General features: G+C 41.3%; 1 protein-coding gene across 1 annotated transcript; it reads right to left on the bottom strand.

Annotated features, from left to right (window-relative positions):
• Positions 1–12,325: 12,325 nt before the first annotated feature.
• On the bottom strand, positions 12,326–12,919 carry LOC126188751 (putative gustatory receptor 28b). Its single transcript, XM_049930361.1, has one exon. The coding sequence runs from the start codon at positions 12,917–12,919 to the stop codon at positions 12,326–12,328; it is 594 nt and encodes a 197-aa protein (XP_049786318.1).
• Between the last annotated feature and the right edge of the window lie 1,621 nt (positions 12,920–14,540).

The following is a 14,540-nucleotide window of genomic DNA, read 5'->3' on the forward strand; positions in this document are numbered from 1 at the left end:
ACTACGCCAGAAGCGTAGCAATAAGTGCACGAATAATCGAGCTTAGAGCTGTGCCACCAAACTGTCTGTCTCTGGAACCAGAGAGAATGACGCGCTATTGAATTTAATAGAAATAACACTTGAGCGATGAAGATCTGCTGGTTGCCTGCCTGCTGACCAACTTATGGTCCAGCCCAAGGCATGTTACGCCTGTCACGTAGCATCTGCTGGCCTTCTCAAACTTCACTAAGACGAGGGTCTCGAGTACAGCCATCCTTCACTCTCTGAGGGACTTCTAGCGACGGGCTGTAAGCTGTTAGCAATCCAGTAGTGGGAGGCTCGCCCTAGCGAGTTCCGAGCCACCTAGATGTCTTCGGTCTCTGTCCTGGCCGACTCCTGGTGGGTGACTGGGTCCTTGCTGCTCGGCATCGAACTTCTAGTCTCTGCTACCGCACGCAAGTAAAGGGGACTTCCAGTAAGCACTGGGGTGCATAGCTGGCCACTGTCAACGGCCCAGAGCAATGCTCATCACGGCTGCCACAGTGGGTCAGCACATTCCGCAAACAGCTGCGTTGGCAGACGTGCTGGTCGGCGACGAGGACGACCGTCGCGTTGTACATCTCTGCTTATAAATGATACTACTGTTTCACTGAGTACCACGGTGTAAATCAGCCCACTACCGCACCACTTCTCTGACCCATCCTGAAGTGTAGCAGGGCCAGGTCACTGCACCTGGTGGTATGAGCAGTGCAATTAATTTTAGCGGAAATACCTCATATAAAACTTACGTGAAAGTAATTTACAATTATAGGTATACATTTGCCCTTAAAAATATTACAATTTTGTTTGGAGTTGCACATGTGTGAAAGTAAATATTCACATATGTTAAATTACGATAAGGTTGTTTTGGCTGCCAACAGATGGCAAATTAGTGCTTAAACGAGGTTTGGGGCAGCCAAGTTGCTCTGGGCACCAACAGGTGGAGTGCAAATGCACTTTTGGGCTTACAAACAAGAATTTATGTCGCCCAACCACGCAATTTCAGAAAATATGACAAAGAAGTAGTAAGAATCTTTATACACACTACTGTAATGAGAACGTACTTACTTTGAGTTTCTGGCAAAAGTATTTACCGCTCCTTTTTCATAGTTATTTGAAGCTGCTACCTGATTTGACTGGAGGCGAACACAGATAAGGAGGAATAACAAACTAAATTGTGACTTTTGTATACTTAGTTGATGAATAATTAAAACTTTGTCAGACTTCTCTGTACTACGATGAAGCAGACATAGTGTGGATGTGTTCAGGTTCTGACAGAAATATTTATTCTAGATACAAGAAAACAAGTTAGGCATAAATCCATTTCTTTACTTTGGTGACTAGTACTGTACCCACTTGAGTGATTAGCTGCTGTGCTGCCTTACAAGGTGAATCACACATCAACTGTGGCTAATTTACTGCACTGCACTGCATTAAGAGCTGCGTGTATAGTACAAAGGGTCATGCTGCCCTCTCACTACTTCAGATAGAGAAGTAACACATTAAGCGTTATTGTCATTTATGTACTGCATTAACACTTCAGTAATACATACTGACACTGGCACTCTCATTGAATCGTGGCTCTCTCTGAAGCATGTGGTATCTATTCATTGACAGTGTACATACAAAGGGAAATGTGGCCTTGGAGATGGAGGAAGGTACCCCAACAAACAGGTACGAACTCCCCAATGTGTACAAGTAACAATGGACAGGTAGATTTAACGAGTTATAAAAGCAGTGCTAGATGGTTCTGTTCTTGTGGTCCTCACTCCGAAGACTGATTTGATGCAGCTCTCCACGCTGCTGTATCTCGTGTGGGACTCGTCATTTCCGAATAACTACTGCAGCTTACACCCATTTGATTCTGCTTTCTGTATTCCTCCCTTGGAATCACTCTACAATTTTTACCTGCACCCCAGTCAGCACCATCCCCCACACACACTTCCCTTCATTACCAAATCGACGATTCCTTTACGTCTCAGTAAGTGTCCTGTGAACCAGTCTCTCAGTTGCGCCATAAATTTCTTTTTCCCCATACTTCCTCATTAGTTATTCGGGCAACCCCTGGCACCAGGTGTGGCAAAAGGTACTGTGAATTCTAAAGTAAGCAAACTATTTCGTCGGTTAAACGTAAGTGTAATGTTAGCAGCAAGACAAAAATGTTTAGAAATTGACGGAAATCTAGACTCTCAGTTGCAACTAACATTAAACAAAACAGATTACGCATCCAACAAAATTTTAAGCTAACTTGACATATCATTTTCTAAGAACACCCCTGAAAGTAATAATATTACATGGCACAGAACCAAAACAAAAACAGTTTTGTAAAATGACAATGTAAATTTCAGAAATAAAATTGGTTCTTTGTGTTACAGTACACCTTGGGTCATATCAAAGTCTATTACATAACAACTCGTCGGGAAGACAACTGTAGATCGAAACGAAGTGACATTTATAAAAGACTGATATAAACAATGCCCACGCTTATTACATCAGTGCGTGTAAAATAATTGAAGAGATCTAACAAAATAACTGACAACAAGCAACCTAGAAGAAAACATGTATAGTTTATTAGCTTTAAGTTCTAAATTAAGATTGTGTTTGTCATAAATTGCTGTTTCACCATGTGACTTGCGTTTTCATGACCACACAATTGTTTCCTCGCTTAGAGAGTGCGTATAAACACACTGGAGACCTCTTAATCTGCTGATTGTCAACTTCTCATTCTCACTGCTTGAGAACATTTACCGCAACTGAAAAAGTGTTATGTGTTAACAATAGGTAAACTTGAGATTACTAGTCTGGGATAGCCACGCTCCTTTTGACATCTACTTGTTGCTTTTCTGCAGCTGATCTGCATACCCAAATGTATCTCCAAACCACTATGAAGCGTAACGCAGAGGATATTTTTCAATAAGCCATTTATTAGGCTTTCTTTCAGTTCCATTTGCTTATGGGACGTAGGAAGAATGAGTCCTTCAGTAGGCCTTTGTATGAAAGTGATGCGTAGGAGGTTGTATTGATCTCCCAGATTCCTCACTGAAATTTGGTTAGTAGACATTTGCGGGATAAATAGCATCTATCTTCGAGCGTTCAGATATTGCAGTATTTTCTTGTCACTCTCCCAGGACCAAGTAACCCTGTGGTATTTCATATGACACTCTTTTGTGCACATGCAGTATTCCTCATTACATTTTAATGTGCTATGCGGCTGTACACCGTTTTATACTTATGTATACTACACAGTTCACTGATTCAGTTACCTGCAGAAGGCCTGTTTAATGTAGTAGATCATACAACACATAAGCTATGAGACATACTTACAATCATTGTCTAAACCTAATTGTGTTAGTCATGTGTTTAATGTTAAAATATGTTACACATCAAACATCGAAATAAGGCATTGTTACATGGTATGTTTAGCAATGTATCACTTTACTCATGTCCTCTGAATCAATTCTCAAACCATCTGAGCTACAAACAGAACATAACAAAACTTCAAACATATTTTTACTGTATGACAAACATAAAACACGGAATCTAATCATCTATCTACTACATTAAAAACAAGACAACATGAAAACTGTTTCGTAATACTAGAATTACATAAAGAAGAATCATGATATACTCTATAATTACTTTAAACTTTTCAGATTAAATATTACATTGCATTGTCAATGTTCTAGAATGCAAGAATGGCTAATTCAGATTCTTCAAGACAGTATAAAAACAGTGTCCATTAAATGCACACGCAATACTTACGTATTTCCTTTTTGCAATAGGGGTTGAATCCATCTGGAGGGGAAATTACTTCCCCGACTAGCCAACGTTGTCACAATCACTCCTGTCCTGGACCATTGTAGTCATATACACCTCAGTCAATGTCGACATGATCGCCTCAGCCTGGACCATCGACATTGGCAGCTTACAGTAATCAACAGGCTAGCGGTATTGTATTTGCCTGATGTACAGCGGTTGATGAGCTTCAGGTAGACTGTATGCCAGCTATAATGTACTAATTGATAAGCAGCATATTTAACAATAGGGTCTTGAAAACTCGCATTGATAATTCTGCCAAAGGCTACCAGTGATAACCAGTGACAGTTCTAGCTGGCTACCACTGGTAAGGCGACCGTTTCCTAAACGCGTCTCTACCCATCTGGAATGGAAGCCTCCTACAATTAAATGATGTGTGGTATCCAGCCACTAAGTGAAGTGCAATGTAATGCTACGAACTCACGCATCCTCCAAAACAGCATGGTAATGGTTAAGAACAAACCATTGTGGCTACCAAGGCTATCTGAAAAGTAACTGCAGTTCTGGTGCAGTGGTGCAGTGCGTTGAGTGCCGCCATTACCACATCTCTGAATCAATAAGCGTCCAGCTGTGAAAGTATGAATGTCTTTCTTTCATACATTCGCTTGTTATAGTTTCAAATTGTGAGTGTTGTGAAAAAAATAAATGTGTAAAATACGAATGTCGAGAAGTTATACGACTTCTTTCAGTGCAATATGTTTCAGCAGCAGACATTCATCGTCAGTTGTGTACCGTATGTGGCTGTAACGTTATGAGTGGAAGGACTGTCATGCAATCGGTTCGATTTTTTAATGGTAGTAGGGCAAAAATTTATGATGAAGAGAAGATCGTTAGGTTTCTGTTGTGAGTAATAATTCTGTCCAGAAAATTGACGAAACAGTTCATGAAAATCAAAGATTCAACATCTCCGAACTTTCTGAACAATTTTCACAAATCTCTCATACGCTTCTGTCCGAGGTTGTCACTAATAACTTAGGCTACCAAAAGTTCTGTGCTTGGTAGTTTCTGAAATTACTCACAGAGGTCTACAAAACCAAATGGATGGGCTCTGCCTTAGACTTCCTTTCGCACTATAATATGGTAGGACAAGGGTTTTCTTCAAAGAGAATTGTTACTGCTGACGTAACTTGGGTGACACATAAAAACACCAAAACGAAACATCAGTTGATGGCTTGGAGGCCTACGAATTCTCCATGACAACCGAAAAATGCTCACCAAAATTTGTCATCAAGAAATGTTATGGCTATGGTTTTTTGGGATGTTGAGGGAGTTTTTCTGGTTGAATATATGGAATTTAAAACGAGAATCACTTCAGATTTCTACATGAAACGTTGAGAAACTTAAGAGAGCCATTTAAAACAAATTTCGCACTGACATCCAGTTTGCGTTTCGGCAAGACAACGCACGTCGTCACAGTGCCCAAAAAGCTTTAGATATTTTGAAGCAATTTAAATGGAACATTTTTGATCATGCCCTGTGCGGCCAGACTTGACATCAAGTACAAGATACCGATGCATTTACATGCCAGTGTAGGCCTCACTGTGTTTTGGGGAAAGAAGCTAACTTGAACATAATAACGAGACAAAAAAATGTACAAGACAGGCGAAAATAAATCGCTCCTTCTGCTGTAATATCAACATAAACCTGTAACCATTGTGTCTTTAAAAGAAATAGCTGACTTATCAAATTATTTACTGTACCGGCATAACATGTCAATACCATTATTTACAGACCAGCTAGCTGTAACAGGCTCTATGAGATAGGCATTTGTGTAATGGCTTAAGCTGCAGATGTACACATCCCCTACTGTGCTGCCCATCTGCAAGGCAGACCCCACCGTCACTCGTGCTTTGCCATCTGTGCAGTTTGAGACCATGTACTCTCTCTAGGAGTACATACCACATGTTTAATGTTTGTGGACACCATAGCTTTGATGGTATGTTTCCCAATGAATCTCCAGAACGTACATAAATTTGAGAGCCAGACTCCTGTCTCCTTCATGGCCTGGAGAAAAGAAAATCAGAAGAGAATGAAATTCCCAGACCCCTTTACGTTTCGAGTTTCACTGGTCAGTGGCTCTAATCACTTTGATTTGTAGGTTTTTTTTTTTTCGTCTTGGGGGTAAAACAACACTACTGCTGGGTCAAACATAATTGTTTCTGTCTAATTGTCATCCAGCTGTGAAAACAACAGTGGATAGTATATTTCCTCTAGGTGCTTGAATGTGTTTTCTACATGCAAACACTTAACAACATTTCGGCTGGATTCTTCTTTATAGAATCCAGCAGGCGTTGATGTGCCCAGCAAGGCAAATACGTTCTTAGAATTTAAGAATTTTCCCAACCAGAAGCGTGTCCTCTTTGCTGTATAAACTGACTAAAGCACCTTCTGGTTACTGTAGCACGCTGTAACGGTAACCCCACTACCTCACATAACACCTCCACAGAACGACACCTTGCTGATACAGCGGTATATCAGGTTGTACGCACAAAAATCTGAAGTCTCACTCATTTTGGTTCGTTGGTCCAGAGAAGTCCTATAAGATGGCTGTACACTCGGCTTGAACAACCTGTACGGTAAGTTGATGTGATTTATCACATCAACATTCCTACCACCAAATCACAGTAAAATGAAGCGCTTTTGGCACCCGTTAGAAAAATAAAATCTTCACGCAGGGAGCATTGTCACATGACGCAAGTTTCGTGGTGCAGCACACATTGCATGCATACTAAACTACCATAATAAATACTCAGTTTCTTTCGCTTATTTGAGGGGGTATGGTACTCATTTCCTACTTAGCCACTCGGGTGATTTTGATTTATGCAACAATCAGGTTAGTGTCTTACCTGACAGGACAGAGAAAAACGTTTCATTTTTCCCAAAACTTTAACCGACTAGAAGCAGAACCAACAACCTTCACTGAAATTATAGAATTATGTTCAATTGGTGTTAGAGTTCTGAAACGTTTTTCTAATTTAGTAAGTAATGTCTTCAATGATATATGTAGTGTCTCACTACACAGAGAATCTTTCCAGATTAGAATATGCAATTGTTAAATCGATTTATACTGAAGGTGCCAAGAAAGATTTAAATGAGTATCACCCCTTACTGACATGTTCTCCCAAAATATTCGAAAAGGTAATGTACTTAAGAGTAACCTGACTTTCAGGTAGATATAATTTACTTAGCATATCAGATTTCGGGTTCCAAAAGGGATGCTGTACTGAGAATTCTATTTACACATACACCCACTGAATAATACAAGCCTTAGTAAGGAACTTAAACCAGTTTGGTACTTCTCTGTAATGACTGATGGTGAAGATCGTCTTAGAAACCTTCAGCGCCATGAAAATGATGGCTGTACACAAAATTGGTTTGAATCATTCTTAACAAAGAGAATGATAACAGTTTTGCTCAATAACTCAAGCAATGTTGAAAAGGTAGGAAGCTTTAATTACTAGGGGGAATTTTGGGTCCACTCATACTCGTTATATACACTCCTGGAAATTGAAATAAGAACACCGTGAATTCATTGTCCCAGGAAGGGGAAACTTTATTGACACATTCCTGGGGTCAGATACATCACATGATCACACTGACAGAACCACAGGCACATAGACACAGGCAACAGAGCATGCACAATGTCGGCACTAGTACAGTGCATATCCACCTTTCGCAGCAATACAGGCTGCTATTCTCCCATGGAGACGATCGTAGAGATGCTGGATGTAGTCCTGTGGAACGGCTTGGCATGCCATTTTCACCTGGCGCCTCAGTTGGACCAGCGTTCGTGCTGGACGTGCAGACCGCGTGAGACGACGCTTCATCCAGTCCCAAACATGCTCAATGGGGGACAGATCCGGAGATCTTGCTGGCCAGGGTAGTTGACTTACACCTTCTAGAGCACGTTGGGTGGCACGGGATACATGCGGACGTGCATTGTCCTGTTGGAACAGCAAGTTCCCTTGCCGGTCTAGGAATGGTAGAACGATGGGTTCGATGACGGTTTGGATGTACCGTGCACTATTCAGTGTCCCCTCGACGATCACCAGTGGTGTACGGCCAGTGTAGGAGATCGCTCCCCACACCATGATGCCGGGTGTTGGCCCTGTGTGCCTCGGTCGTATGCAGTCCTGATTGTGGCGCTCACCTGCACGGCGCCAAACACGCATACGACCATCATTGGCACCAAGGCAGAAGCGACTCTCATCGCTGAAGACGACACGTCTCCATTCGTCCCTCCATTCACGCCTGTCGCGACACCACTGGAGGCGGGCTGCACGATGTTGGGGCGTGAGCGGAAGACGGCCTAACGGTGTGCGGGACCGTAGCCCAGCTTCATGGAGACGGTTGCGAATGGTCCTCGCCGATACCCCAGGAGCAACAGTGTCCCTAATTTGCTGGGAAGTGGCGGTGCGGTCCCCTACGGCACTGCGTAGGATCCTACGGTCTTGGCGTGCATCCGTGCGTCGCTGCGGTCCGGTCCCAGGTCGACGGGCACGTGCACCTTCCGCCGACCACTGGCGACAGCATCGATGTACTGTGGAGACCTCACGCCCCACGTGTTGAGCAATTCGGCGGTACGTCCACCCGGCCTCCCGCATGCCCACTATACGCCCTCGCTCAAAGTCCGTCAACTGCACATACGGTTCACGTCCACGCTGTCGCGGCATGCTACCAGTGTTAAAGACTGCGATGGAGCTCCGTATGCCACGGCAAACTGGCTGACACTGACGGCGGCGGTGCACAAATGCTGCGCAGCTAGCGCCATTCGACGGCCAACACCGCGGTTCCTGGTGTGTCCGCTGTGCCGTGCGTGTGATCATTGCTTGTACAGCCCTCTCGCAGTGTCCGGAGCAAGTATGGTGTGTCTGACACACCGGTGTCAATGTGTTCTTTTTTCTATTTCCAGGAGTGGATGTGAATGACCTACTATCCACCTCCATAGCTGAGTTGTTAGCACGGCAGAATGCGATGCGAGAATCTGAGGTTAGATTCAGAGCGAGGTCGGCTGGTTGTCGTATTGCCTTCATCATCATTTCATCCTCATCGACATGCAAGTAGCCTTCATGGAAGTCGCCAAATTGGTGTCAATTAAAATAAGACATGCACTAGGTGACCGGTCCATCTGACGGGAAGTCATAGCCACATACACATTTACATTTACCTTCTACTTAACCTTCAACAAACAAAACTGAAACTCGTTGCAGATGATACTGATGTTAGAATAAATCCCGTTAGACAGAAGGCAACAGAAAATATTATTAGTGATATTTATGCACAGAACTGTCAAGTGGTCCTCTCCGAATGGACTCTCTCTTAATTTTGAAAAAAAAAAAACGCACTATATTAATTCTGTGCAACAAATAGATTCGTACCAACAACTGATGTAGCACACTAACAGGAATCAATAAACAGGATAGCAGGCTAAAAAATTTTTGGTGTGCATGTTGATGTGAGAAGTATAGTATAGTTTCCTGAATTATCTACGATTTATGCACATACTGCTTCAGAAATTTACTGTAACAATGTGTCACGACAACATGCACCTCACTCTAGCTGTACATCCCTATGATGCTCATGACGAAAAAAGTGGTGTCCCACATAAATACCTGGATTCGATAGTCAAACTCAGTGACGGCATATTGCCCGACATAACTGTGTTTTCCAGTAATGTTAAAGGCAATGCCATAACAGAGGCGGATTTTGAGTAGGGGGTGAGAGTTTAGGACGAGGAAGCATCTCCGATTTAGGTGATTATGCAAACCTTGATATGGATATAGGTGTATACTTACCTCCAGACATGTCGAGTAATTCTGGAGTATATGCATGGATGCATACACAACGGATCCTGCATTCTAATTCACTGTGCCAGAGCTTTAGTGAGACACAGTATAGTATCTCGAGCTTCTAAGACATTTTGCTGCCACAGTTATTGGAAGATATTCCACTGTATATAAGGCAATAAGTGTGGCATCAATAAGACGAATGTCTCACTCATTCCAGAGATCTAAAATCAGACCCTCCTAAGGGATCATTTGGAAGGCACTACAATAGTCGTTCAGGAAAACCAAAATGGCCCGCAAACTCACCAAACGTAACTCTCTATACTTTTATAAGTGACGAACATTACAACAAGAAGTCTGTTCCAAAACATCGACGACTCCCGAAGGCATGAAATGCCTTATAACATTGGCGTCTGCTCACATTAGCTTCAAAGGAAATTCATCATGAAATATTCTTGCTCCCAAATCACTTGATAGTGTCTAGTAACGCTTGAGGTCCACCTACTGAGCACTTGGTCTGGCGGCGATGATAACCAAACCTGAGTTATGTGCTTGCTTACATTTGCAGTAATAGGGCAGACATTTGTGGAGCTTCTCCTCCTGATGGCAAAACTATGGTTTGCAGCGCGACTATCTGGACACTATTTTATCGATCCCATACATGTTACGCCGTTGAAGTTCTCTTAGAAGCTTCTTTGAAATGCTATAGAAAAAAGTCTATAGTTCCATTAAAAAAAAAGAAATAAAAACGAGGTAGGTACCAAAATTCAGTGACCATAATCGATAAAAGGTAGTTGCAAAACTCAAGAAATTCCCCATATTGTCCACCATACCTTGACAGAAACAGAAACTCACTCTTCGATTTATTTATTCATTCTCGATAAATTTGGGGTGGCCTGTCTTAGCTGTCTACCCCATATATATATATATATATATATATATATATATATATATATATATATATATATATAATGCCAATAATTTTCCTATCTCTGTCTGCAGATGAAAGGATACAAACCGATAAGACATGAACCCACACTGAATTACGTTTACACAGTTTGCATAGAGATGGCGCATGTAATTTTCTTATAAGACGTATTTACACAATGGGTATATATATATATATATTCAAAAAAATCGATAAATTTCCGTGCTATTAAGCATTGACGTTAGCCAATCACATCATCACGTACACAAATTCAAGCAGCATGCCAGAGGTGGTGTGGCCAAACACGTCCTCGTTGGTTTCCTCAGACCGAAGAAACATAGCTCTTGTTCACCTAGCTTGCATATATCGCTTCCGAAAACGGCACATTTTAACTAGTAATGAGCGTTTCAACAAGTAATAACTCACGGACCACAAGATGAGTGTGCATTACTGCCTTTTAAAGCATGCAAGTGATTGAATTTCCGGGTGCAAAATCTGTTTCGCTAAATTTACTACAAAATCACCCGGAAATGGCGCAGCTTATCAGATTTTTTTCTTTACAGTTATTTATTTATCAGCCCAGCCTATCCCGCAACACACTTACAAGTTTTTCAGATTGTTTCTGACCACTCTGTGTGTGTGTGTGTGTGTGTGTGTGTGTGTGTGTGTGTGTGTGTGTGTGTGTGTGTGCATACTGTGTATGTGTGCCTGAGTTGATTGCACCCTATGTGTGCATATGGGTTGTATGTAACGAATGCTTGCATTGCTGTTAGTTGCCAAGTCTGTATTACTAGTTTCTTCAGTTCCACGTGTTTTTATTTCCCTGTAAGAAAGTCTCCATATAATAATGAAACTATGGTGCAAGGGAAAGAAGGAAACTATAACATTGCAGCAGCTGGATTTAAAATATGACAACTGTACACTGGATGAAAACTCTGACATTCTAACGTTCTAAAGACTCTTATGATAAAGATGTGGAACTGCATACTTTTTGTGTGTGTGTATGTGTGTGTTTGTGTATGTAGATTTTTTTAAATTTTTTGTGCTAATGATCATTAATAGTTTTTACTTCCTCTGTAAGAGTATCCCTACCATTGCAACCCTTGCTAAAGACCGTAAGTAACATATTACACCAAAGAAAATATCATACATTGTGAACAAACCAAAACTTAATTTGTTACTGTACCATACATCGATGCTGTTGTTATTTACACAAAAAAACAATGTCCTGATACCAAAGGTCAATCACATATAGCAGCAGATGTATAAGGAGCTGAAACCATTCACTACATAAGAAAAGTGTCCAACGTAAGTACAAAGAAAGTGCAGCTAACAGATGAGAAGTGAAACTCTCTTCAGACAATAATTACCTGGGAATTTGCAAATCATACTGCATGTATTGGTAACTGGGGGGTTTTCACACTTTTTTCCTGTCTCTGTCTCCAGATGAAAGGAAGCAAACTGATAAGACATGAACCAACGTTGAATTACGTTAACACAGTTTACATAGAGAAGGCCGATGTAATTCTCTTAAAAATCGTGTTTACAGAATGGGCATAGAATAAAGACAGAAATTAAGCATTGCATGAAGATGATTCACAACTAATGTATACTCCTAAAGATGTGGCCAGTGCTGAAAAAGAAATTAGAACAATTTAATAATATGTGTGTGCCAATACAGAACACAGAAAGAATGCAACTAAGTTAATTATGAGAGTAAAAAAGTTTTTAAGCTACTAATTGCAGTCCCGTTCTTAGTAAAGCTATTCACGTTCACTCAACTTTCACTTCTGAAGGGCACTTGGTCAGTTACTGTCATGTTGAGAACTTCATATGTTTTGTTGTCTCCAGACAAGCCAAACTGGACGAGAATCACGAGGTACGTCGTCAAAGTGGCCACACAGTTCGCCAGCAGTACTCGGTCAAGGGAGAAAACTCCTAAAGCGTCGTAATGGAGCCGACTGCGAGCTATCTGGCGGGCGAAGCTCTGCAGTCCTTTCCAATGGCCACAGTTGCCAAGTGGCGCCAGCAGCAGCAGCTTGTTGACCAGCTGTTCTGTGCGGTTGGCCTCCTGGATGGCCACATCACAGCTGTACACTATGATTACCAAGCGCCACACTGACATCAACACATATGGCAAAACTTGGCGCACACCTTCTGCTTTAGATTCACCAAACCAGGGTGCTCCTATATGAAGGAAATTAACTGCTGCTAAGTAAATATTTAGAATAACATTAAAAAGAGACGTCGTTACTTCTGCGAAGTTTTGTAATCCGTATGCTGCATTGATATCTCTAGCCAAATCGTAAAGAATATGATGGACCTTCTGTAGCTCGTCGAACTGAACGCAGCTATCACATTTCAACATCATCTCTACACGTGAGGCCGCATTCCGTTTCAGATGTATATCTGTTCTCCTCCTGCGCGATAATTCTTGTGCATCTGTGGCAGTTGTCTCACCATGAATACGGAACACATTATTTTTCGAATACATCGTCAGCAAGGATGATATCATGCAATCAAGGTCACTCTCCGTAGAAATGTTTAGCGTCTGGAGCATATACTTATGCAGCTGTTTAAATCTTCTGTGCAGGATAATGTTAAAGGTAAAAAACTGCAGGATGACCGTACTTCTTGCGACGTAGCACAAATGCATTGCTGTTACGAAATACGACAAGTGCCTATGGTTGTACGAAGCAAGGACGCACAATAATGTTAAATAAACGACAGTTCCAACAAGCAGTCGACGCACAACAGTGGCAACAGCAGTGTATTCGTTTTCAACATTTTTATACAGAATTGCATCAACCGATAAAAGTTTGCTGACCATCACGTCGACGTGTCTTTGTCCCAAAACTGAGCTTCTTATCACTCCGATAAAAGCTGTAAAAACTATAAGAAGTAGATTGCAGACATGTACATACTTGAGTAGACCTTTCATTTTGTAAACTTCTTGTGTCCACACACTTATTTCATGAAGTATTGTAACCAGTAGCAATAAAGCCAATACAATATTGTACAATTTTCCAGTTGTGGACACACAGAGCTTTCCGTTCGTCTTTCTGAAGGTAAGAGGAGCAGTACCAAAAATGTTGCATAAGAGAATAAAAAACCAAAGTTTTGCACAAAAAGTCTCTTCGCCCATCCCAGCAAACGTTCTTTCCAGCACACAAACGAAGTGAGAATAGCGACTAACTGTTTGTAGCGCCATTGCTAGGAAACGGATCACCAATTACTTCCTTAAATGGTGCTCGACAGTTTAATTTGAACATCGTCAAAGAAACACGGAAAATTTGTATCCAACATTGCTTATAAGCTACCAAAACAACGTACACTAATACTAAGGACTCTGATTCTGGTTAATTTGCGTCAAATAACGCTGAAGAAATTCAACACCCCTGGCACTGAAAGGAACAGCACACAGTGCCGGATCGTTTGATAATCTGCCTCTCAGTTCTGTCCAGAAAGCCTGATGACGTACACATAATTGAATATGAAATTGATGAAGGTGACAGGCCGCTGTATTAAGTGAAGTAACATAAAAGGACTGTGAAATGAGTAGCCAACCAATAGACATTCCACCTTCAAAAACTTAAGATACGTACCTTGTTTACTTTAGGTGCGTAGAAATGCGTCCCGTAGCATTTCAGTTTCTACAGTCTGAAAACAAATGGCTAACCATACAAACTTCTGCACTGTGCTGTTCATCATTTGTGACACATATAAATTCTCTCATTAGACTTATTGCTTGAGTTACACGCCGCTATCACAGAGTTAACTTTTGAGTTCTACTCGATATTTCTTTTATAACTTACTATAAAATTAGACTCTAAAATCCAAATATATGTTTATCAGAATTTACTAATTATTTAAATCAATAAATAGTAAAATCTGGAATATTTCAAAAAAATACTTTGTAACTAGCTATATTCATGAAGACTGGAGCTATCTGTGAGCATTTTGTCTTTCACTTGCTTATTATCACCAGACAT

Source organism: Schistocerca cancellata, chromosome 5 (assembly GCF_023864275.1).
Source record: "Schistocerca cancellata isolate TAMUIC-IGC-003103 chromosome 5, iqSchCanc2.1, whole genome shotgun sequence".
Lineage (NCBI taxonomy): Eukaryota > Metazoa > Arthropoda > Insecta > Orthoptera > Acrididae > Schistocerca > Schistocerca cancellata.